At 38.9% G+C, this 25,759-nt stretch overlaps 1 protein-coding gene across 1 annotated transcript in view; it reads right to left on the bottom strand.

Moving 5' to 3' along the window:
- The window catches only part of USP9X (ubiquitin specific peptidase 9 X-linked), a 71,115-nt gene that overhangs the window by 10,147 nt on the left and 35,209 nt on the right, over positions 1 to 25,759 (bottom strand). Inside the window, exons 13-35 of the mRNA XM_083734116.1 lie at positions 24,748 to 24,884; positions 23,788 to 23,921; positions 23,116 to 23,203; positions 20,903 to 21,245; positions 17,960 to 18,055; positions 17,361 to 17,572; positions 16,561 to 16,801; positions 16,184 to 16,333; positions 15,964 to 16,084; positions 15,351 to 15,481; positions 14,588 to 14,866; positions 14,258 to 14,383; positions 12,767 to 12,892; positions 11,740 to 11,906; positions 10,760 to 10,868; positions 9,250 to 9,396; positions 8,906 to 9,052; positions 7,625 to 7,847; positions 6,061 to 6,281; positions 4,583 to 4,773; positions 3,000 to 3,173; positions 1,634 to 1,775; positions 408 to 1,158 (exon numbers count right to left, since the gene is read on the bottom strand). Coding sequence (XP_083590242.1) covers positions 408 to 1,158; positions 1,634 to 1,775; positions 3,000 to 3,173; positions 4,583 to 4,773; positions 6,061 to 6,281; positions 7,625 to 7,847; positions 8,906 to 9,052; positions 9,250 to 9,396; positions 10,760 to 10,868; positions 11,740 to 11,906; positions 12,767 to 12,892; positions 14,258 to 14,383; positions 14,588 to 14,866; positions 15,351 to 15,481; positions 15,964 to 16,084; positions 16,184 to 16,333; positions 16,561 to 16,801; positions 17,361 to 17,572; positions 17,960 to 18,055; positions 20,903 to 21,245; positions 23,116 to 23,203; positions 23,788 to 23,921; positions 24,748 to 24,884 — 4,456 coding nt within the window. The remainder of the gene's footprint in view (positions 1 to 407; positions 1,159 to 1,633; positions 1,776 to 2,999; positions 3,174 to 4,582; positions 4,774 to 6,060; positions 6,282 to 7,624; positions 7,848 to 8,905; positions 9,053 to 9,249; positions 9,397 to 10,759; positions 10,869 to 11,739; positions 11,907 to 12,766; positions 12,893 to 14,257; positions 14,384 to 14,587; positions 14,867 to 15,350; positions 15,482 to 15,963; positions 16,085 to 16,183; positions 16,334 to 16,560; positions 16,802 to 17,360; positions 17,573 to 17,959; positions 18,056 to 20,902; positions 21,246 to 23,115; positions 23,204 to 23,787; positions 23,922 to 24,747; positions 24,885 to 25,759) is intronic.

The following is a 25,759-nucleotide window of genomic DNA, read 5'->3' as shown; positions in this document are numbered from 1 at the left end:
TCAGAGATTTCTTTTTATATTAAGTGGTATATAAATTTTATTTTAAAAAAACCCAGGAAAGATATTTAAGAGAATTCAGTACTCAAACTTAAGTTGTCAGCCAGCATTTTTTTTCTTGTGATCTATAAAACAGTTGGACTTACAGACCAGTTAGACACCAGTATCTTTTTTGTTGCATTTATCGGCCAAATACGTTTTTTAAGCAAATGTAAATAATGCTTAATACCAAGGAAACAGCAACCTTGTCTTTTCTATCGCTCTTACATATTAGAAAATGCCTGAGGAACAATAGTCTCTTATCCAAATTTGTAATGTTTAAAATGATACACAAAAATATGAGAAATGTTAAAAGCTATGTACTTTCACTACCTCTTGTCAAAATTTATTATAAATATCCAAACACTAACCTGGAGGAGGATTTAGATAGACACTGTTACAAGTCAGTAATTTCTTTATGAACTGGAAATATTCTAGGCTGTACTGCATTCGGTTATGCATGAACTGGACATTTTGCTTCCGTACACTTCGCTCAATGGCAGATGGCATTTTAATTTGATGGGGTTTAGTGGTCATTGTAAGTTCTGAAATATATTTTATTAGTTCATTGTCTCTGTCTACTGTGTCCATACGTTCATAAAAGAGAATGTAAGCATTCCACCATCTCTTCTGACGTCTGTAAGACATGCGCTTCATCATATGGTCAAATACTTCTCCCATGTACTCTCCACCAAAACACTGATTTTTCATTTCTTCATCATCATCCATTTTGCATTCTGTTACGTCACCATCATCAAATTTATACCACCTGTTTTTCTCACCATCTCCACCATTTCTCTGAATTATGTAAGAGTAGTAATGTCCACCACTGGCTTGACCACTGTGCACCAATACACCAACAAGTCTGTATTTAGTACTTCCAGAATGCTCATTTTCAGACTGTTCATTCTGTATCAGCTGATTTTCAGGATTTACATCATCCCCTTCTAGTTTAGCTACTCCTGCCACTGTATAAGGTTCCATGTCCAACTCTCGCGGAAATTCAAAATAGTCATTGAACTTGATTGCACATTCCCTTTCCCAGTCATAGTCAAATCGTTTTAGTTGGATGGCAAGAACTGGGGGCAACTTTTTAATTAGCAAGCGTTTAACTGTATCAACCTAAGGAATAAAAGATTCACATATTAATGTATTCTATCTGTGTAAATTATCAATGCCAACTACAAATGCAAGTGAAAAATACTGCCACAATTCTTTGTCAAAGTGCTATAATATACCAAGTAACTATCAATACATTATGCATTGCACATCACAGACAAATTTGATATAAATCTGAAAAGATTGGTTTGCAGCTTTAACAGTCCTTCCTGAATTGTGGTTATGAAGTATGTAACTGTAACTCTCAGTTCTCCTACACAAGGAAGCAATCTAAAATGTTTCAGGCATGGCCAAACTTGGTCCTCCAGCTGTTTTGGGACTACAACTCCCATTATCCCTAGCTAACATGACCAAGTTTGGCCATGCCTGCATTAGGTCTTCCAAAATTAAATAAATAGTTGACATGTTCATATGAATTTTCAAAGGTTTTTTTATAAAAAGAGAAAAAGGAAAAAGGAAAATGCTGTAATTCAGTTACCTTCTTGTTGCATTTTTCACAATGATATGCATTTGCACCTTCCAGTAAGTCTCCCTTGACATACTGTTCCAAGGAGTCAAGCAGGTTTTGGTGATTTCTTATATCTACATTCAGCGTTGTAAAAGATTCTTCACATTCGTACCTATTAATTGGCAGATTAGGTTAAATTATGCTGACATAGTAATAGTATGAATTCAAGAAATATTTTCATCCTGAAGCAATGTTTTGAAAACAGTACCAAAAATGTGTATTTTAAGTGTACAAAACGCTCAAGAAATGTGTTCCATAGAGGTTATAAATATGCTTATGACATTTTTTCTCAACTGTCTCAGCACAACTTTATCAGTCCTGAAAAATAGCAATGGACACGAGTGGATGATGACCACCACCAAGACCTTCCTATCAGTACCTACAACTGTGCTGTGTGAACAAGCCAAGCAGCAAGTCAGTCTCTGAATCTGGACTTAAACTTTGGTAGGGAGTATTGTACATCTTAATCTGAAAATGTAAAATATCATAAAGTCTAGTATTTTGAATACACTTAAGGAACATTTAGGGTGCTTCACTATTATTTGACATTTACACAGCATCAGCTTTCAAAAAAGCATTTTGAAATTTCACTCTAGATATAGTACCGTATTTATTTTGATCATATTACAAATTAATTCTCCAGTTGCCTTTTGTAACCAAAACAGCACAATCCATGTACAATAGGGAGATATTACAGGCTCTAAAAATGACTTTAGGACAAAACTCTTTAAGGGGTGACGGGGGGGGGGGGGATGACGACGACCCAAATTAATAAGGTCTAATAAGATCACAAACTCTAAGCATCTTGGGGTGGGTGGGTGCGGAATGAAGTATACTGGAAAAAGGCATGCCTGGCTGGCACCAGAAGAGGAGTGCTCCATACGGCACCATTTTGTTGCAAGTCCATCTTGTCAAACCAAATGACAAATTACAAATGTTAAGTGTGGGCTCACAAAAGCATGTTGCCTTGAGTGTCAGCAGCTATAGCCATAGAGTTGCCTAGGCTTCTCTGGGGATGTCAGCACGAACCAGGCTATACTCAGATATGTAAATGATATGTAACATCTGGTGATTGCCGTCTTAATTACATCAGAAAATGTGTGTCTTGCTATCATAGAGCTGACTCTGAATTTTTTTTGGAAACTTTGGTTGATAACTTTCCTCAACATGGCTCAGAACGTTACATCAGCTGTATTTAGAGTAACTTGCTAATATCAACCACTCCTAAATGGTCTCTGTACTTTTCCATAAGTGGGAGACTTGTAGCATATTTTTAGTGAATGAGCATTACTACTTTGATTTTATGAAAATGAGATGATAGAGAAGAAACACTTACCTATGCGGGCAGCCTTGACAGATCTTCTGATCAGCAAAGGAGCCTCCCAAAACTTTACTTAACATTGCTGGGTGACCCAAGGCTTTTAAAGCTTCATCTAGGCTATCCACCAAGGAGTTAAAAAATTCTAAAGCATCATGCTGTTCACGTAGATTTACAGGCTCACCCCAGAGTCTAGGATGGAAGAGATTCTCATAATAAAAGCACACAGATTTTCTAACAGCAAAATCAAGTAGTATGAAAAAATTAAAGTAGTTTACATCACTATTATATAAATTTATCTTCATATAAGCTGAGCATTACAATTAGCTAGCAATCCTCACAAGTGATGCACAGCTCGTAAAATGTGTAACCTAGTACTCTGGCTTACTCGGTGTGGCACTCAGCATACAGAGATAGCAGACTGGAGGTGCCCATTTGGGGACCCACAAATTGAACACCAACAGACAAATCACTTTGCACTGCTTTCCCCTTACTGAGGTGAGGGAGGAGCGATGTGAAATGTATTCTCAAAACTGGATGAACTCTGAAACTGGGGGGAAATGACCCGGCTCTAGTTCAGATATAAAAAGGCTAAATTTTCAGCATGGTAGAGATATGAGCCTTAAGGCCCTGGAACCATTAATGTTTACCTGGGCCTGAAACTTCGGCTCTTACTCAAGTGCTCCAGCCACCTCCTCCACCAGTAGACAACTCTCATGAGTGGGGCTTGCTCATATAGAAATGTATAAGCCTAAGTTCTATTTCACACTGAAGACTTTTGCCTATTGTAGACGAAGATAAATATGGCTTGTTCCTGCCATATTTACACCCTACACAGAGGAACACAGGAAGCTGCCTTATACTGAGTCAGTCCACTGGTGTATCTAACATACTTGTCTACACTGACTGGCAGCAGCTCTCCAGGGTTTCAGGCTAAGGTCTCTCCCAGCTGTACCTGGAGATGCCAGGGATCAAACCTGGGGCCTGCATACAAAGCAGGTGCTCTTACCCCTCAGCTATGGCCCTTCCACTCAGCCCATTCTGAACTAGCCCAATATTTTCATCTATACAATAATTCTGGGGTTTCCTGACCTTGCTTTCTGCATGATTAAAAAGATACACACTGTCACTTAAGGAGTACCGTATTTTTCGCCCTATAGGACGCACTTTTCTCCCTCCAAAAATGAAGAGGAAGTGTGTGTGCATCCTATGGGGCGAATGCAGGCTTTCGCTGAAGCCTGCGCAACCCTGGCGAGACCGGCACGACTTCGCACTGGGCTCCCAAAGGTTGCGCAGAGCTGCCTGCATTCTGAAGCCTGGGGCGCGCTGAAGAGCGCTCTCTGCAAGCCTGGGGAGACCGGCACGGCTCCCTAGCCTTGTGGATAGCAGGCTGTTCTGGGGGCTGGGGTCGGGGGAAGCTCGGGCTCTCCCCGCGCCAGCCCCCCTCAAAAAAAACCTAGGTGCGTCCTATGGGGCAGTGCAGCCTATGGGGCGAAAAATACGGTATATATTAAATTCCACTGCATTTAATTAAACATATACTGTTTCTATCATAAGCCTTCACATAAACACAGTTCAACATAAGTTAATTTCCTATTTACCTGAATTGCTTCCAAAACCCTCTGGGTACATAGTACTGTAACCTAGAAGCTGCTAAGTGACCAAAGATGACCTGGAGATGTCTTAAGACGCCTATGTTGTATTCTTTTCTGTCTTCTGTTTTACTTAAGCTTGGTTTATCTTCATACTGATGTGGATAGCCAAATACTTCATCCCGTGGGTCAACATTGCTCTTTTATCATTAAAAAAGTAATGTAATATAAATGGTAAGCATGAAAAAAATAAATAGAAATTAATATGCCTTATGAACAGAACCTAGTAATGTCTGCTAGAGAAATAACAGTAGTAGCTCAGATTAAATGCAAGTACATATGAAACCCTATGAAGGTTCTAACATCAACTAAAGCAGTTCAGTTCCAAAGTCCAGGTGGGCAACCTAAAGATTCTCATACATACGCAACAGGATTGTTCAGCTTGCAATTTTTACAGATATGGAAACAGACACCAGTCTTTTCCAATTACTTTTTTCAGTAAGTCCAAAACACCATGACAGTGCCATGCATAGGAAGCTCCTCTTACCCTTGTGAGAGGCTTTTCAAAGGACTAGAAAGGCATATTGCACCCACTTGCTTCCACCTATGTATGTGGACATCTATACTCATGTACAAAAACAAGACTCAAGGGAAGCAGCCCTCATGGTTTATTTTTTTTACTCTTTTTTCAGAGTAAATATAATCAAGATGATTTATTGTCATTATACTTTTATCCCATTACCCATTATAATTGACCCTTATTACTGAAATCTCATATACCGAAAAGGGGAAAATGTTATTTTAATTAATAACAACCACCCAAGGGTTATTGTTATTACTTATTGACAATAATAAGCGTCTTATGGCACTTTAAAGACTAACAAAAAGCTTCTGCCGTAATCAATATGCTAGTCTTTAAGGTGTCGTATGACTGTTTTTGCTTAAGAAAACTAGCACATCAATTCTTCAAAAATTGCTACATTTTATTGAAAATACGCTTTCTACAACTGTCAATATAAAAGAAAACTGCAGATTAATTTATAAAAAAGCTAAATAAAATGTATCACTAACATTATTAAAGAATAGTTCCAGAAATCAATTGAACTACTCTGAGTATGACCTTACTTGGGTGTCACCCAATGGGTTGAGATCTTTGTGTTTAATTAAACAATAAAAAGCAGCATGGAACTACCAACTTTCTATTGCTTATTTATAGCAATATCAATTGTTTTGATAGTGGGCATTCTATTGTGTTGCACCAGTTTGGAATTGTTCTCTGGTTTTCACAAACAGTATCACTTTATGGTCCGTGCCCCCCGCCCCCAGTGGCCATAAATTCCTTTTTATTTCTCTTTAAGTCATCTATCAATTCTGAGTATGTGAAAAGTTGAATATCTCCCATTATAACTAGATATACAGTATAGAGATATGGGAGGAGGGAAAGTCTTAAACTACATTAAAATTTGTCAAGAACAATATAGTGTTACCTCGTTGTCTTGCTTCTCATCTCCAGACATATCATCATCTACGTCACTTCCTGTGCCTTCAATTGCAAGGATTCCATTCCTGATGGCAGGAATCATGTACAGCTGCTGAATGACAGAATTCATGTAGCAAGTGGCACCTGCATTTTTTAGCCCTACAAATCCCTTTGGTGGTCGTGGTCCAACAGGTGGAAGATATTCCCATTCTGTTAGTGCTTCACAAGCTAGGAGAAATCAATTGTATTCGAAAATTAGCTCAGCTTCTGAATAAAACTATACACTTCTTAACAGCCATTAGCTTAATACCCTAGTACTGAATAAGTTCATTTCAAGGCCTGTTCAAGTGATCAATGAGACTTAAGGTAAAGGTTAGGGTACCCCTGACCAATAGGTCCAGTCGTGACCGACTCTGGGGTTGTGCGCTCATCTCGCTCTATAGGCCGAGGAAGTCGGCGTTTGTCCGCAGACAGCTTCCGGGTCATGTGGCCAGCATCACTAAGCCGCCTCTGGCGAACCAGAGCAGCACAAGAAAACACCGTTTACCTTCCCGCCGGAGCGGTACCTATTTATCTACTTGCACTTTAACATGCTTTCGAACTGCTAGGTTGGCAGGAGCAGGGACCGAGCAACGGGAGCTCACCGCGTCACGGGGATTCGAACCGCCGACCTTCTGATCGGCAAGTCCTAGGCTCTGTGGTTTAACCCACAGCGCCACCCGCGTCCCAATGAGACTTACTAAGTATATATTCTTATTCCAGTCCTTGGCACACAAAATCTCAGATTTGATATTTGCATTTAATCAAAATGAAGCCTACAATAAAAAGCAGCTAAAAATTGAGTACCCCTTAAATCAGGGATAGTTAACATGGTGCCCATCAAGTGTTTTGGACACTACAATGCCTACTCCTGTTTTAAATAACTATACTATTTAGAGATCACTAGCATTATTGAGAGATTTGTAAATCAATTTATTAGCTTGCTTATACTAGGCCTGTAAACAAATGGGACAGGATTCAAAGATCTATGATGGGTCTTAGCACCAATGGGAACATCCTTCCATGTATTTTCCCTGTTCCCCCCCAAAACACAAAACACACACACACACACACACACACACACACACACAAAACGACCTTAGACCAATGGGTGCCTCTGAAGCAGCCTCAGATGTCAGTAATATCCTTTACTGAAATGGAAAATCCTACTACAAATGCCTATTTCTATACAGAAACTGCTTCAATATGCATAGCATGCATCCCAACCAATACTATTTTCTATGCATTTCATCTTGGGAATTATAATTAATATATCTGGCAATTACTTCAAGGAAAAGACAAATGGTTATATCCAATGTCAATTAGAACACTCAATGACATTAATGGACTTGTTACTTGTCACTGATTTCAAATGGGTCTACATCATTGGATATCAAACAAAATACCATTTTGGAAAAACAAAAAATATATGCAATTATTTGATTTCCAATAATGTCTAAAGCATGACAAATATTTAAAATCAATATAAGCTTCATATTAAATAGAGCATAAAATATATGAAAAGTACTTACTAGTTATTGCGGTGCCTATATAATACATTTCAGTCAAAGTATCTACTATTTGTTTGAGATTTCGGACACAGCCCACTGCAAGTGCTACTAGCAACTCAAATCCAGCATTAATAGTAGCTGGGGAACTACAGACTGGTATGGCCTGCTCAGCGGGCAATTCTCCATTCCTCATGTACTGTAAGTAAACATTTGAGGCTGGAAAGATGAAATCATCTATTAACTCCTGAAAAACAAAAAAGGGAAAGGGAAAAAAATCAAGTTATCCATAATTTTATTGCCATTTATATACTGTTTTTAATTCAAAAGAGCAAACTGGTCAACACATAAACAATTAAAATACACAATGAGAAATAGATTAAAAATTACAAACACATCTCATAACTTCAAACAATAGCAAGACAATACAATTTAATAGATTATTCCACAACTCAAAAAGATTCAAAATCCAGTAAGAAAGCCCAAGTGAAGAGTGTCAAAGTGTTTACTGATGATGCTAGACACACCTCCAGAGGAAGGGAATTCCACAAGAAGGGCACCACAAATGAGAAGGCCCTTGCCTGGGTCTCATTCAGCAGCAGCGGTCGGAAAAAGGCCCCCTCCAAAGATCTCAATGGCCCATCTAACACATACAGAAAAATGTGTTCTATCACACAGGCAATACCTGAACCAGAATTACCTACCACCACAAAATGTCTCATGACTTTAAACCTTTGGGGGTCAACTGCTAGAAGGAACGGAAGCCTGAGCAAGGATTCCAAGGCAAAAAGGAAACCTAGCACCATTTTCCTGAGTCTAAGAAACAGCCCACTTGCCCTCAATAATTTACATACACCCAATCCTAGCCCTTCCAGTCCTTTAGCCATGCTCCAGCATGATCAAAATTCATAGGAAATGTTTTAGAAAACCCACAATGGGTAGCACACTGAACTGAGCCAATCTATTACTGTACGGTAATGCTAAATCATGCAACTCTACCTGCCCTGGGCAGTACAAAGGGACAAGTCATCAATGAAGTCCTTCCTCACATTAAATTGAGAAGTTCTGAATTCCAGCTTTATCTCATTCACTTTTGCCTTTGATTTGTCAAAAAGTGGGTTTCTCACAAGATTATCAGCAGCAATTTTATGATGGACTGTATAAACCATCATAAACTATAAAAACCATTTCCTGCTCTCCTAAAAATTATTCAAATTTAATTAAATCTATATGTTTGTTTACAAGTTCCTCCTTACCAAGCTACTTCATTATGATTTTAGTTTTTTACATATAGCAATTACTTACTTTAATGAGATTAGCACCTCCTTTTTCACATCCAATATGGTACTTTTTTTCAGGAGTTTGAAATGCCAATAATTCCTTTGTTACTCCAAGGTGACCTTCTAAGATAGTCTCTTCTACACCTGTTTCTCCTGTTCTTTTCACTTCATCCTAACAAAAGAAAAGAAAAAGAAAGAAAAAATGCTGTGTCACGAGTTCTGGGAACTCACTTTAAAATGAAAATATATACTGCTACAACTCATTACAAATATGCTCCCACCTTTCTGTCTCATAAACATGGCAACTAAAAATAAATGTTAACAGATAAAACAATCTGTAAAATTAATAAAACTAACAACAAAACTTACCCTAATCCTTTTAAGCCAGTCTATTTCATTATTAAGCAGAACTTCAGCATTGGGCACATTAATATTACTATTGTATGCATAATTAAGAAGATGTCTTAATAGAGTAAAGTAGTCCCCTGAATGCTTAGCACGTTCTCGTGCAGTACTCTGTAAGAGAAAGAGGTCATGAGTAAATTCGAAAAGGTAATTTACATTAGCAGCAAAACAGAATGTTTCTTAAAGCAAGAGTGGCGACCTCTTTAGCCCTTCTCCATCACTTGACATGTAAGGGAGAGGTGGGTCTTGCAAGCAAAGACAACATGGAGACTTCTCCAGCACACTGCCTTTACTTGACATTGGGGAGGAGACTTGCAAAAACCTTTGCAGATCTCTCCCCCCCCCCACACACCTTTCCCTTTTAAATACCTTATATTGCATGGATCTAGCTCCCATCTCTACTCTTCGCTCATTAGCTGATGTGGAGATTAAATCCTAATGTCTAGGCTGTGTGATCCTCTTGTCTGCTTGGACCAGGATCGCACAACCAATGCAATATTGAATCCTGCCCTTTTACCTATCTGCTGACATTGCTAGTGATGACGGCTGATGAGTGGGTGGCCATGATTTGCGGGGGGAAACTTGGTGGGCCAAATGGACCACCTGAAAGACCAAGATTAGCCTATGGGACCAAGGTTCCCCACCCCTGATGTAGTTCAGAATCCTGTTCTCACAGTTGGCCTATGCAACCAGATGGCCTATGCAAAGTCGCCAAGCATGACCTGAGTGCATACTGCTCTGATAGCATGAATCTGTCAAATCCCCTTTTAAACCCATCCAAGTTGGTGGCCATCATAGTTTACCTATGCTCTCCCTAACTAATGACCATGTGGGAGCTGATGGGAGTTGTAGTCCAACAATACCTGTAGTATCACAGGTTAGACATCTGTCAAACAGTCCAAAAATGTAGGAGATTATAAATGTAGTAGGAGATTTAAATAACCAAAACCAATGGGTTGCATCCAAAAGCAAGATTAATGTCAGCTGCCTCAACCCAAGTTTCAGCAATTCTGCCTCACTGTGCCCCACCAACACACTCCAGACCTTTCATGAAGGTCCACCAACCCCCAAGAGGGACTTTTGGGGGCACAGAGGGGGGAAATGCCCTACTGCGAAAGCAACCTTCTTTCTACATCAATTGGCTGCAACTCAAAGGGCTCAAATTCAAACCACCTTGAATGTTTTCATGTGTATACCGATTTGTGGACCTGGTTTCAAATCTAGGAACAGCTCCAGTTGATTGTAGAATTAATCATGACACTGGTATCAGTGATAAAATGCTCGAGGCTCATAACACTGAATGTGGGGCTCAAAAGGAAAAGCAAATGCAATACATAATACTATCTTAATTTCTGTATTTCAAGTATTATTTGTAAACTGCACTAAGCTATTGGAAAGCATCTATAAAAATCTATTGCAGGAAATTCTTATAGACATTAGTGTAAGTAACAATGTAGAGTTTTAAATGCCTTACCCCTAAAACAGTGAACAACAGAGTTATAAAGAAAAGTAGAGGTCTCTGTCCCATACAACATCTGGTAGCCATTAGGAAGAACTGTTCCTGTGCCATCTGACGAACAGTTCTGGAAAAAAATTAACCAGAAAAAAATCAAATTAATACAGATACTTTGTAAACAAGACAAATCTTATTTGAGATTTGCTGGACAGTTTCCCTGCATGTTCATCAGGAGTGTCATTGCTTTCCCAGTTCCTAGGATTCAGGGAAGAGGAATTTAATTTGAAATGTACATTAAGAAGGTGCTGTCAGATTCCAAAAAGACCACTGGAGATGCGGGTCTTCCAAGTAGCAGTGGGCATGCAGACTTGCAGGTGTAGGAGGGTGACAAGCGAAGCTGTGTTTTGTGAAGGCACTTGAACCAAAAAGGACCAAATGCAATGGCACTTATAAGTTATTTAGTTGACAGAAAACAAAAACAAGAGCCTGAACATCAGATCCATAAAGGACAGGAGATCACCTGTCCTTTCTGATGAATGTTAAATGTGGAATCTATGATAGCCCACAAATTGGTTTTGATAGTTTAGAATCAAGGATGTCCACCACATCTGTAATGTTTTGGGGAATGACAAATATAGATATTTGAGAATCGTTCTTTAAGAGATAAGACATAGCCAGTTGTGGGCACACTTCATCTGAAATGTTCGAGTGTTTATGACATCATGATTGTTGCTGCTCTCCTCTGGCTTCTAGCTGAAAATCCGGATCCATTAGGCGGGATTGACCTAACCAGTCCTATCAGTGAAAGCTCTGTGCAATCACATTTGCTTGTACAGAAGGGCTTTTGCCTCTTCACCATACCACAGTTATAGTGATAGCCATTATGATCTAGAGATATACAAATGAAATCACAGCCCAGCAAGTATACTTTGAATTGGGCATCTAGTCACCTGCTGCCACCTGGAGTCAGCAACTGTAATATGAAAAAAACCACTTACTTGCTGTGACAGTGCAACAACAAGTCAATGATAAATGTCTGCCAAGCTTTTTCTTTGCTAAGTGCATCCAGCGCTGTTGGAATCAAGGCAAAACAAAGGGTCATCGCTTCGAGTGCTTCACAGCAAACTTGTTCATCTTCTGCATCTGGTTCATTGCCTGCATTTGTCTGTAAAATTAATCAGAAATAAGTAGCATAAAATAGGAATGGAAGAAGAACTAATGATTTTCTTAACTGTTCCCTTCAGATACAAACCAATACTGAGGACAAACATCTACTTACTACAACCTACAGCCTGAGTAAGGCCTACAACTGAAACAGGAATTAATAATTATAATAATGTGGTCTGATATCTTATTTATAGCCACACATACAAACATGAATTTTGACACAATGCTGAAATTATGCGAAAGGGGAAAGGCATTAGTGAAAAGTCAGGGGGAATATAGTAATAAATAAAAAATATTTTTTAAATTTATATCCCGCCCATCTGGCTGGGTTTCCCCAGCCACTCTGGGCAGCTTACAACATATATAAAAATGTAACAAAACATCAAAAATGAAAAAACCACACAAAAATATCCTATAAAAGCAACAAACAAACCAATAAATCAATAGAAATGAAGACAAAGAAGAAGACCCAAATTAAAAGAACTGCCAACACCAACCCGAAACAAACAAAACAGAGAAACCAAAATTAGAACTGTTTAAATCATTTTAGTCAGTTGCCCCAACCCAAGAATTTTCCATCCACATGAGACTGTAAAAAGGCACTGAGACTACTACAAAGTTATGCTTCAATGAGGTAACACTGAAGTGCTTTCTTAAAAGCTATAAAGGCATTCTCTCAACGAAAGTGCCAGCAAAGTAACTATCAATGATTTAACTCGGAAATCTATTAGATGAAAATTATTTAAAATCATATAAAAATGCTTACAATTTCTAAACAGGCCACTTGAGGTCTGAATTTCCTAAGATAGCCCTTATCAAAGATCAGTTTGAGAGAAAAGGTTGCTTAGGATTTCTTACCTTCTCATAAATTTTACTAATATCCTCATTTGAACTGAATACCAGCTGTACTGATCCACATCCTGAAGCCCAAACTATTTTCTGCACTGCTCTAATAACACAAATATCAGGGATATATTTTGAAGCCTAAAAATAGAAAGATAACATCAAATATAACTGTTCCAAATGTTTTTCCTTCAGACAGGGAGAAAGAAGCATAGAGAGCAAGAGTAAAAAAAGCAAATGCTTAATACATTTCCCACAAATCTGAATCCACGAGAGTCTACATTATTGCACTTGAGGATGAAGCTCATACCAAGTCCACGTGGCCCTGTACTGTCAACTTGGGAAGTGGTTCTCCAGGGTCTCTAGCCAAAGTCTCTCTCATCACCTACTACCATATATTTTTAAAATGGCACTGAGATTTCTGAATGCAAAGTATGTGCTCCTCTCGAAAGGGACAGTATCCTGGCACAGGGATACAAATCAGCAACTACAGAACCAGGAAGTGTTAAGGTGTGACCATATGCCACCAAGGAAGCTCCTTCTATTTTGGAAATAATAATAATAATAATAATAATAATAATAATAATAATAATAATAATTTTTTTTTATACCCCGCCCTCCCCAGCCAAGGCCGGGCTCAGAGCGGCTTACAAGCAATAATAAAAACAAGATGAATGGTTACAACTTAAAAACAAAAATAAAATACATTAAAATAATGGAACATTAAAATATTAAAATGTAGCCTCATCACAGGAGGAGAAGGAAAAGAAAGGGGGGGGAAAGAGAGAGAGAGGGAGGGAATCAAATTGGCTCCAAGCCAAAGGCCAGGCGGAACAACTCTGTCTTACAGGCCCTGCGGAAAGAAATCAGATCCTGCAGGGCCCTGGTCTCATGAGGCAGAGCGTTCCACCAGGCCGGAGCCAGAGTTGAAAAGGCCCTGGCTCTGGTCGAAGCCAATCTAACTTCCTTAGGGCCTGGGACCACTAGGGTGTTGCTATTTATGGACCTTGAGGCTCTCCGTGGGGCATACCAGGAGAGGCGGTCCCGTAGGTACGAGGGTCCTAGGCCGTGAAGGGCTTTAAAGGTCAAAATCAGCACCTTAAATCTGACCCTGTAGTCCACCGGGAGCCAGTGCAGCTTGAAAAGCACTGGGTGTATATGCTCCCATGGCAGAGACCCCGTGAGGAGCCTCGCTGCAGCATTCTGTACCCACTGGAGTTTCTGGGACAGCTTCAAGGGCAGCCCCGCATAGAGCGAATTACAGTAGTCAAGCCTGGAGATGACCGTTGCATGGATCACTGTGGCCAGGTCGGGGCGGGAAAGGTAAGGGACCAACTGCTTGATGCGGCGAAGGTGGAAAAATGTCTAGAAAAACACTAGAGACAGGCTTCCATTAAGGATATATAAGCAACTGCTGAGGAAAGTACAGATTCTCCTCTCCCACTCCCCAAGTCACCGCCTTAAGCCTAAATCAGGAACTGGGGGAATAGCGAAAATTATACTAACCTCATCAGATATTTGCTGTGCAAGGCGTATTGCTACATTTCTTAGCATGCACTCTGAGGTTGGGTTGGGAATGTTCTGTAGAGCAGTTTGCAACACCACTGCTTGATCATGAGTTGCTTGGTTGATCTGGAACAATTTATTTTCAATATTTTAAAGAAAGAACATTACTATCTTCAACTGTAAAAGTTTAACATGGTGGAGAAAAAATATATTTCCACAGCCATTTACAAATTAAGCAATACTAGTCAATATCAGGCTTTAAATATTTACTGGTTATCAGATCACAATAAAGCATTCACAATTTTGTTTTAAGAACAAAGTTAACATTACCTGTGACATTGGGCTTGTGCCCTCTACAACTGGCTGACAAGCTTCCGCCACAGCTCTCACATGGCCATAGCCAATTGCAGTTAGCAATAGTTTTGCTATTTTTAGAGCATTTAGGTAGGCACCCCTTCTTGTTTCCATATCTGCATTTGGCAGGAAGTTATTTCTGGTCAGCATACTCAGCACAAGAGGTAAGCCACCACTTTTTAAGAAGTTGTACTGGAAGTCAGTGGCATCTTCTCCCAGAGGTAAATTGGCAGGCATTAACAAGGCATAAACTACCTGCAAGGGGGAAAGAAGTGGGAGAAAGAAAACAGGAAAAATAATTCAGCAAACTTTTAAACTAAGTATACTGAAATGCAAGATGAAAGGATGGTTTTTGCATATTTGTTTCCTTTACATTTTGTGATGAGCAACCTTCCCCACAATCCAGTCCTATGGGAAGGCCTTGCAGTACAGTCACACCTCGTGTTGCGTTAGGTTCACGTTGTGTCTTTTCGGCTTGAGAACGCGGCAAACCCAGAAGTGTATACATCCAGGTTTCACCGCATGTGCATACGCAGAAATGCTCTATTGCGCTCTGTGCAGAAGCGCCGCTCTAGTTATGACTTTTCGGGGTGCAAATGGCACCCCTGAACGGATCATGTCTGCAACTAGAGGTAACACTGTACTCTGTAATTTGGGTGTGATCCCTGAATTCAGTGTAAAAATAATACTAGAAGGAAAATTTCAAGTATCGAAATATTAAAAATGAGATATTACTAACCTCTGTAAGATATAGCACTTGTGATGCAGAAGGGCCGAAGAAAAGAGAATCGAGGGATGGACTAAGGCTGCTGTCTCCGAGTTTTGCATGGTCTAAACAAATAGCTCTTAGTTTTTCTACAGTAGTGTTATCTGGAATAAAAGCACAATTTAAAGATGTTTCTTCTCACAGAGAATACAATATAGATTTCTGAAGCATTTTGGAAAGTGTAATACATTGAAACTGCAAAGGAAGAGATAGCACTGAAGAACATGGAGAATGTCTTTTTTTCTTTGAAAATCACATTCTGCTTCAGTCCCAAGACAAATGCTGCGAACTGGAGAAATAGCATGCACCAGAAATTTTCCATGACCACCTCTTTCAGCATGTGTCTTCAAAGAACCCCAAAAACAGTTTGAGGAAAAGCAGCTTGATACTCGCTTTTGAACTTTCTGGAGTAGAAAGGACAACAGTGTGTGTGCACTGCTTTTAAACACTCACACAGATGAATCCCCACACTGATTTTGAACTTGGATAGTTAAACATGCAGTTTGATTGTTTTGTACAGGTAGCTTCTAAGATGCTCTACATTTCACTTTCTATAAATAGAAAATACACTGAAAATAAATTTTACCTGGTGGCATCAATTTCATAAGGATCCGTGCACCATCTCTAAGAGGTGGCATATTTAGGCTACAGCCTAGGTCTGCAACTTGCCAAAGAAACGAGATATATCTAGGATGCAGTGACATGATCTAAAATAAAAGTAAAAACCTGTCATGAGATACCAGCTCCTAATATCAGATAATAAAATTCAGTCTATAATTTTGAGTGTGTGTCTGTTCTTTACTTACAACTCCAGGCAAGCAACTTTCAACTTCTGGGTTTGGACCATCACTATAGTGATTGCCATGGTTGCCTGGAGAACCAGTCGAAGAATCAGATGAACTATCAGGGCTTGAAGGCATATTGGAACTTATCTGTGTAAGCTTGGCTGTAATTAGCTGGGGGGTGGGGAGCAATAGAAAGTGATAAAATGGAGAGATTGTACAAAATTGTTGAAACGGTTATCTTTCTAATAGCAAACTTGACTGAATATATTAAACTGTTAATACTATAGCTACTCACAAAGCATGCCATTATTTCAAATTATATTTATGCATTCATTTACCTTTCAAAAGAGAACATTCAAAAATAAGTAAGATCAATATATGATATTTACAGTACTTACTGTTTTATCTTTGAGATTTAATTGTCCAATTAATTTTCTATCATCTGCTGGATCTACTAGCTCGCCTCCAATAAATAATTCTACTTTTGTATGTGCACTGTTGGCTTTAATACGATTGAGAATGCAACGTCTGACTGAACCAATTGTGTCATTTGTATGGGACCAAACATCCAAGTCTTCCACTTGCCGGCCTTGATTTGGAAAACGAACTACCAGAGAGATGTGTTTACCACGAAAAGCTCTGAGAACAAAGATAAAGATAATACCACTTTAAACAATCAAAAGTCTTTAAAAGTGTTTACTACTGCCAGGGAGAATTATAGAACTAAATTTATATTGGGGCAATGCCTTTAATAGGCCAGCCAAAATGTCACATTAGAACAATACCTAATAATTGTTCCAATAGCGGTATTTTGCTGACATAGTTGACTTTACTTGTTAAGTTTTATTTTATTTTCAAAAGATTACAACACTCCAATAAAACTGGAATTCAGAAAATTTTGCTTACTTTTTAATAATTCTTCTACTTGTTTGCTAGACTAAAGGGGAATAAATCTGAAAAGGTTATCTACAGCATATAATGAATGGATTATCTTTTGCCTTTATGTATGTGGCAAAGAAATCAGAAATATAAGATTTATGATTCTACAAATATACTGTACTAATATATTACAAAGGCTATGTTATTTAAAAGTTTTTACACAATATGAGATGCATAGCAGAATCCTAACACCACAATTACTCAGAAAATTACTTAATATTGCATCCTAATTCACCAGAGTTTTGAAATTTCCACAAACCTTGACATTGGTAGAATTGTTCGCTCTTCGTGGTAATCACTGTCACATTCATTTATATATTCTCTTAAAACGGTCAACACTCGCACCATTCTTATCGCTTCTTGCCTTGCACAATTAATACTGTCTTTATCGCCATCCAAAACACACAAAGTATCATAGGATGCTTTCAAACGATCAAAGCAGGACTGAATGAAGTCTTCATGGATTACTACCTACAGAAATGCCAAGAGATAGTTATATCTCAACAAAACAATATAAAAGGTCACAAGAGAGACAAACTAATCCTACATCTGTAATTTGCATGGAGGACACTCCTGAGCAGAAGATTCCAGCAACACTAGTATTTTTAACTGGCTTCAGTATGCCAACAGAATTTTTGGAATGATGAAAATACATGGCAATTAACAACTTAAAAGCCATTAGTTAGTATGAATTCCTATTTGAATGAAGACCCAGCTAAAGAAGAAATGCATGTTCTCAAAGATTTACTTTTGTAAAATAGTCCTCAAGCAAAGCATACTAAGGAAGGAGACTTTCATCAATGAAAATGGTAAATGCTACCTATTTTTTAAAAACAACAGTTTTTTTCATAATTTTACCTGATTTACTTGCAATCTCGGACCAAGATTGGTATAGATTTCCTTTAGTAGATCTATTGCTCGACTGGCAATGTCATCACTTCCTTGAATTACAACCTAAGGCAGAAATATAAAGCATATACCACTTTAACTTAAGCATTATGGCCTATGAGAATAAAATCTCTAAGTGCAATCTTGACAAAAATATGATATAAAATCTACTGCAAATGGTCTTATGACCCATTCTTGGCTTTGATACAACACACAGTAATATTATTTCATTTATGAACTATTTTCCATAAGGCATCCCAAAGTGATTTACAATTTTTTAAAAAGTCATTAGATTCGTCTAACATATGACAACATCATACACACATAAATTTTCCCACCCTAGCCCATGAGATGAAGTTAAAGCAATACATCAGAAATAACATCCAAAGAACGTAATAAGCCCTATCCCAGACAACCATTTATATAGAAAGCAATATACAATTTATGCCAATCAAAAAGTTTTATAATGTGAAGGGAGTCTGATGTTTTCAGTTTTAGCCACATATATAACAAAGCTGTACCAATCAGTTGCAAAATAATTTTATGGTTCAAACCTTGTGCCAATTTTATTTTATTAGTCTATTTTCCCCCAAATGCTATTTGCCATACATTATTGTACCAGTCTGTCAAAGAAATGCCCTCCAAGTTCTTCCAATATCTCATTACAAGCCTGGCCAATAGTAAAACATAACTTATTGGGGGTTTTAACTGTAAATTAGTGTTGCCTCCCATTAAAAGATTGAGCAGTGCCAGCTCTGAACATTTAGAGGTTTACTTGACCAGCAATTGTGATTTACAATAGAACATATATAAAAACAAAACAACTGTATATATACAAACAAATTTAAATGACAACTATAAATAACAAACTTAAAACAGTAGCACCTACATAAAATCAATTCAAATACAAAATAAATACCAACTGGGATAAAGATTTTAGAAGGTTTGTAGAAAAAAAGGAATGTATTTGGAAGGTGCTGAAATGATAATGGAGAATGTGCCTGTCTGATATGCAATGTTAAGGTTTCCAAAGTGTAGGTGGCCCAATTTTTACATTGTGTGGAACAGACCTCCTGGCAGGATGCTCTCTCCTGCAGAATGGATATGTAGGAGATGAGGTGATCTTTTAGATACCCTGGTCCATAGTGGATATGAGATTTGTACACCAATACCAGCACCTGGAACCTAGTCTGGTAGCTTACTGGCAGCCTGTGCAATTCTTTCAGCAGTGGTGTCATATAATGATATTCCACCACATTGAGCAGTCCAGCTGCCGCATAGCTGCGGTTACTGGGTCAGTCTCAAGGGCAGCCCCAAATAGAATGCATTGCAGTAATCCAATCTGGAGGTTACAAACATATGGATGACAGTGGCTGGGCTGCAATGGTTGGGCTATCTTTCCAACTGAAGCTGGTGTACTGCACTCCTAGCTCCCAAGGTCACCTAGGCTTCTAGTGACAGAGATGGGTCCAGCAGCATCCCCACATTAAGAACCTGCTCCTTCAGGAGGATACAACCCATCCAAAGCAGGCAATTGACCAATTATCCAGGCTAGGAAATTGCTCATTCACAGCACCTCTGTATCGCCAGGATTCAGAGCCATAAACGCACCACCAAGTGCAGGCACCAGTCCAGGGCTTGTAAGGCTTCTTCCAATTCCATTTTTACAGAGAAATTGAGCTGGATGCTACAGAGAAATTGAGCTGGGTATCATCAATGTTTTCTGGACACCTCCTCTGGAACTATATTAACAGTGATACCAAGTTCTGCACAAATATGAGCAACCATACCCTGCAAGTGCCTTCCAGCATTGTCAAAGCACATCTCCAAGAACTGTACCTTAGGACTAGATTTCAACAACCCATTCACCCCTCAGGATGGCTACTTGAGGATGCAATAGTGGCACAGAAGCAAGCTTTCTTAGCTTCCATCACCAGCATGATGGAAGTCATTTTTCATTTATAAAACTCGCTATATTCCCTGGAGTTCCCTTGAAAACCAGGGCACCATTGGGATCCACAGCACCAAAGGACACATAAAAGTGTTTGTGTCAATGACACTTTCCATTGTGAGACCAGGGACTTGGCAGGAGCACTAGATAATACCAAATAGAAAATCCCCCAAGTCCAGGGGCAAACCTGCTGATTAAGTACTCCACTCCTGCAGGCTAAAGTCAAATGGTTGCTCCATAACAGGGTAATGCAAACATACTCCCTACCCTGCCCTACAACACCAATCCATCTACCAGTCATCCTTTTGTAAATAAAAGATCAAGGCTATGTCCTATTATTTGTCAGGTCAATTCTGTACTGAGGCAGCCCCTTGGTTGCCATGGCAGCCATAATGTCCCAAGTCAGCATGGATTTTGAAATCACCAAGTCTGGGAATTTTCCAACCCTACACCCAAGACTACTTCTGCCAGTTTGGGTAGAGAGACAGCTGGACTAATTGAACAGAGGAAGAAAATGAGAGCAAACTACATAATTGGCAGCTTTCCTGACACTGATTGCCATTCCTACAGAGAGAGCGCTCCCTTTACAGTGTGACGGCAACAAACTGCCAAAGCCACAGTTGCAACCTGATACTCCACATATATAATGATGACTTCAGGAAGCATTGTGTAGCTGCATGGACATAGCAGACTTCTGCAGCAGCACTAGAAAGAATAAATATCTGTGGCAACCTCATATTCAACATCAAATGAGTTTTTCACCAAGCCATGTGCTGATTTTGCACTTTGTACAAATCACAGCGTATCAAAATAGGCAATGTGTAGCTGGAGTACAGAGTAGAACTCACATGTAATAACAGTTGCAGAACTTTTATTTTATTGGCCTAACCATACAAACCAACTTTTTTGTCAAATTACTATAAACTACAACTTGAATAAGTTAGATGTACTTTTACACTTACCCTCCAAAGGTAATCTAACCCTATTAACTCCAAGTCATCCATCATATAGGCTCGTCTCTTTGCAACTAACTTCCCTTCTCGACAGTTCACAGCTTTGAAGAAACGTTCAAAACATTTCATTCCATTTTCTGTTAAGAGTGAAGGGTCCAACTGAAGAACATTGTTTTCAAAGAAGTCTTTATTTATGTCAGGGTCTAAATCCGGTTCATCTCCCATGAGTTTAGAATACCATTTAAAACAGGCTTCACGATCACACAGGTAGACTGCATTTTCAGCTAAACACTTCCATATTTGTTTTGCCTGAGGAGCACAGAGCCATAGTTGACCATCCTTCAGTAAAAATCTAGCATGAAACAGAGAGAAACAAGAAGTCATTAAAATTAGAAATGTCGCTCTAATTCTATGAATTAACACTTGAAACTCAGTAGCTGATGCTGTTTTCAACTGTTCTCCAATGTATTCATACATTCTGGAATATTCCTCAATTACAGAAAAGAGATCAATCTACCGTATTTTTCGCTCTATAGGACGCACTTTTCCCCCTCAAAAAATGAAGGGGAAATGTGTGTGCGTCCTATGGAGCGAATGCATGCTTCAGGAAGCTATCCACAAGCCTTTGGAGTGCTGCGGGAATTTTCTTTATTCCCCTCCCCCCAAAAAAAACACTAGGTGTGCCCTTTGGTCCGGTGTGCCCTATGGAGCGAAAAATAAGGTATCCGGATTAAATAATATGCATATTATAAACTTGACATTTCACACAACTACTCTGTACACAAATGTCAGTCACATGCTGACATGTGTAAGCAGGTAAAAGATGTTAGAATCCCAACTATAAAAGAAAATTTGAGTTAAGCAAACAGATTGCCTTTGTATCATGCCAAGCAGCCTAGATAAATAGGTATTATGTACTTTTTTGGACTAGTTGGCAGGTTCAATTTCATTGAACATCATTCAGTCCTACAAAAAAATCCCAGCTATTGATTTCCCGTAGATGCATCTGTCTCAGTACTATAAGCAGAAAAATGCTTCAATAACTATCCAAAGAAGAACAGAGCAGAAAAGAAAATTGTGTACAAATTGCATAGAGAAAATGGTGCGAATTTCACACAGAGCCTAACTACTGTGTCCAAAGAACAATTCTTCTATCCAGTGGTCACACATGGATAAATAAAGGTATCTTCCCCCCATGAATCCCAACTGATACGTTTCACACCTAGAAGGAACATGAGTAGTATCAGCCATAATCAGAACATTTACCATTCCTCTCATGGTGTTATCTACTGCGAATATTTAGGGGGGAAATACTTTGTTATGCTTTTGATTACAACTATATCTTCTTCAGAAGTGTTAAATAAAACATCCACCATCATAGTTAAGAATACGTGTGCTCTGATCTTAGTAGATTATTCTGGGCTTATCTCACCTTATATTCAAGGCTTTATTCTTTTAGCCAAGTGGTTGGGGTGTGTGTGTGTGTGTGTGTGTGTGTGTGTGTGTGTGTGCAGTAAGTATAGGGATGTCAGAGTAAACTTAAGTAAGGAACCTTGTCTGTGGAATGGCCACTTGGCTAGAAATATTCATTCTCTATATTTTCAAACCATAAGAACATTAGAACTTGCACATGTCATCTCTTTCCTTGACCGAAGTACTGCATGCCACTTTCTAATCCCTTGTATACGGAAAGGTTTCTAGTGTTATCACATATCATTGCTGTCCTACCATCAGAAAACCTCCTCCTTCAAACATGTTTTGATAAAACAAGGGATATGTCTGCATCAGCTGTATCAGACTAAAAAGTGTACCAGTACACTCTCTGCCCCTATTCTTCTGGGGGCAGCAGAGCAATTAAGCAGTAGCTCAACTAGTTAGAATAAAAACCCTCAGTGCTTGCGCTAGGAGCAATAGAGAGCTGGTATGTGGATAAATGAAAGCAGCCAGTGAGTCTTCATCTGTGACATGGAAATGAGACAAATAAAGGGATTGTGCATTCTAGCTGGTAAGACCTGGAACTAAAGAGCATGCAAGAGAAACTTGTTTCTAGCCATGTGCCTTACTGCGACCTTGTCTAGAAATAGATTCAGCCACAAGACAAATTTCATTTTGTAGATCAGCTGTTCTCAACAGCAAAAAGGGGCATTCATTTTTTTGCTTTTTTGAACAGCATAGATTGCTACTTTTACACTCAAAGTAAAGCAAGTATCACTAAAACCAACCGTAGGAAGTTCAGACGTTCTTGGACTTCTTGCACATGACTGTATCTACTCCCAGGTCTTACAGTTTGTGGATCGTATTCTCCATGCTCTGAAAATTTAATACAAAATATTATAATACATTTTTTTAATCCAACAGCAAAATTTTTCTCTAAAGGACGTCCCATTATGTCCAAGAAAATGCTTAGGATTGCATACATTTTTAAGTTTCTTATCCAGTCTTATCTATTAAAAGAGTATTTAATATTAGTGATGACTTTTCTATTTGAAAGGTGTATGCAAAGTTTACATTCCAACAACAAAATTACTTTGGAAAATTATCAGAAAGTACCCAATATTAGATACCATATTTGCAGCAAATGTTGAAATTAACTTTTCCAGAAGTAGTTAAGCAAAATGTGGGAGATATAAATTTCAATCACAGCACATTTTATAGCTATTGTAAAAAGACACAAATGTACACAAAACTGGCAGCTTTGCCAATAAAATTATTCTGCCCCTCCCCACCTCCATCAACAAATTATTTGCTTAAATATGTACAGTTGGGTCTGGAAAAATACCTAAAGTAGAATCTAGGCGGAAAGTGACTTTCCCCACTTCCTTCAGCATATAAGGAGGAAATAAATAGCAATATATCTCATAATGTAGTTCTAGACAAAATTAAATTTAACTCACCTTTAGCATACTGTCTCATGCTTTCCATATACGCTGAAAGATTTTCTGCAACTAAAGTTACTAGAGCATGATTGTGCTGAAGTTGATTGATTAAGTCATGGCGATAAAACACATGGGGGCTTCGCTGAGTTTGACTGCAGTTTAAACACACATCAAAGTGTTACAAGTCCTGCTACTGAGAGTTTCAAACAATCCATTCCAAATGGCTACCATATTGCAAAACTATGCACACTCCCTCCCAAAGCTCCTAATCCCCTTAGATATGAGAGGGGTTCGGGGACTTGAGCAGACCAATTAGTTCTCCCCAGTTCTGTCTCTTTTATTTTCAATGAATGCATTAGAATTCTGTATCTCAACTTCTCTCAATCACAGCATTGACATACTCCTGCAGACTGCCAAGCTTCTGATTGCCCTTTAAGTCTTTATTCCCCCTACCCCAAGACAAGAGCTTCCCACAGAAAACACTGAAAAAAATTCAGTATTTTAGTATAATTGTGATTGGGCAACAGTGCCCTCACCCCAAGGTAACAGCAAAGACATGAGTTCTTGTCTTCAGCATTCAGTGTGAAACAAGTTCCATCTTCAGACAATGGAGTGAGTTACTCCCAATTTTCTGGCTTCTATAGACTTCAGCTTTACGAATGCCATAAGCCAATTTAACTGAAAGGAATGACCAGTGAGAACCAGGGGGAAATAATCTGATCGTCAGACAGGAGAGAGAAAATTGAGGAGACTGAGCTTGCCTCCCAGAGTTCTTTGCTCTCCTGCCTCCGTCACATGATTAGAAAAGTTACCCAACCCATCCATCTGGGTCATCAGCAACCATCTCAAATTGAATTGCATCCATTATGTATTAACATTTCCCATTATATTTCAGCAATACTAATGGATTATGTGAACTGTGTACCCTTTTCTAGCCCAACACATTAAAGAAATGAAAAGTTTATATTAAAGTCTCACCTCAAGTTTTGTGGTGCTTCACCAAACAAACTACAAATTTCCCTAATTTGTTTCAATGCAGGAATGACCCATTTATCATTTGTGCGAAGCTCTTCTATAAAACGATCTATCCATTGTATTTTTTGTGTATCTCGATCCTTAAAAAACAAATATTTTTATTTTAGCTTGCAACAATTAAGTATTTTTAAAGTGGTTTATCCATTTCTGGCTCCCTGTTTTAAATACTTTGGAACTGAATCATTAGGTTAGAAAACAGCCTACTAGAGAAGTTAACCAACAAACTCAAAATAGCACAGGTAGAAGCAAAGGAGGGCACCTTCAGCCCAATATGGGTCTCCTTCATCACATACACAGCACAACAGGACAATGACCAACCCTCCCCTGCAACATCTAATATCATTTGTTTTTATCCCTTTGGTGTCTGCTGCCCTGGTATCCTTTTGAGAGTAGGGCTGGGTACAAATTCAATACATAAATAATATGGACACCATGGCAAGCTCTCGTTAACACTAATCAAAAGGGACGAAGACAAAGTGAAGCTGAAAGGGAGGGAGAACATATGCCAGCCCACAGCTTGCTCATAATCCTCTAAGCCAGGGGTGTCAAACTCAAATTCATCGGGGGCCGCATCAGCAGTTTGGTCACTCTCAAAGGGCTGGTTGTATCTGTAAAGTGGAGGTTTCCTGTGTAGAACGGCCAGCGCCGCTAGAGGGCAGACATTCTCTGGCTTGTAGGCTGCCGCGCATGCGCTGAAGAGGCGGCTTTCTTGTGTTAAAAAAAAAAAGAAGCGAGAATAAAAGGTGAAGGCTGGCGGCTGGCGGCAGCTACACGGGCCGCATGACGAGGTCTGGCGGGCCGGATTCGGCCCGCAGGCCTTGTGTTTGACACCCGTGCTCTAAGCTATGGTTAGGAGTAGCATCTGAAACAAGCTTTTTGATATCTACCCTCTTCCTTTATTTTTGTGAAAATAATACAACAGCCTTAATGCCACTATAGTATCAAATCCCAGTGT

Source organism: Podarcis gaigeae (assembly GCF_964106915.1).
Source record: "Podarcis gaigeae genome assembly, chromosome: 4".
NCBI classification, from domain to species: domain Eukaryota; kingdom Metazoa; phylum Chordata; class Lepidosauria; order Squamata; family Lacertidae; genus Podarcis; species Podarcis gaigeae.
The sequence above is the reverse complement of the archived record's forward strand: the minus strand, read 5'-3'. Positions and strand labels throughout refer to the sequence as shown.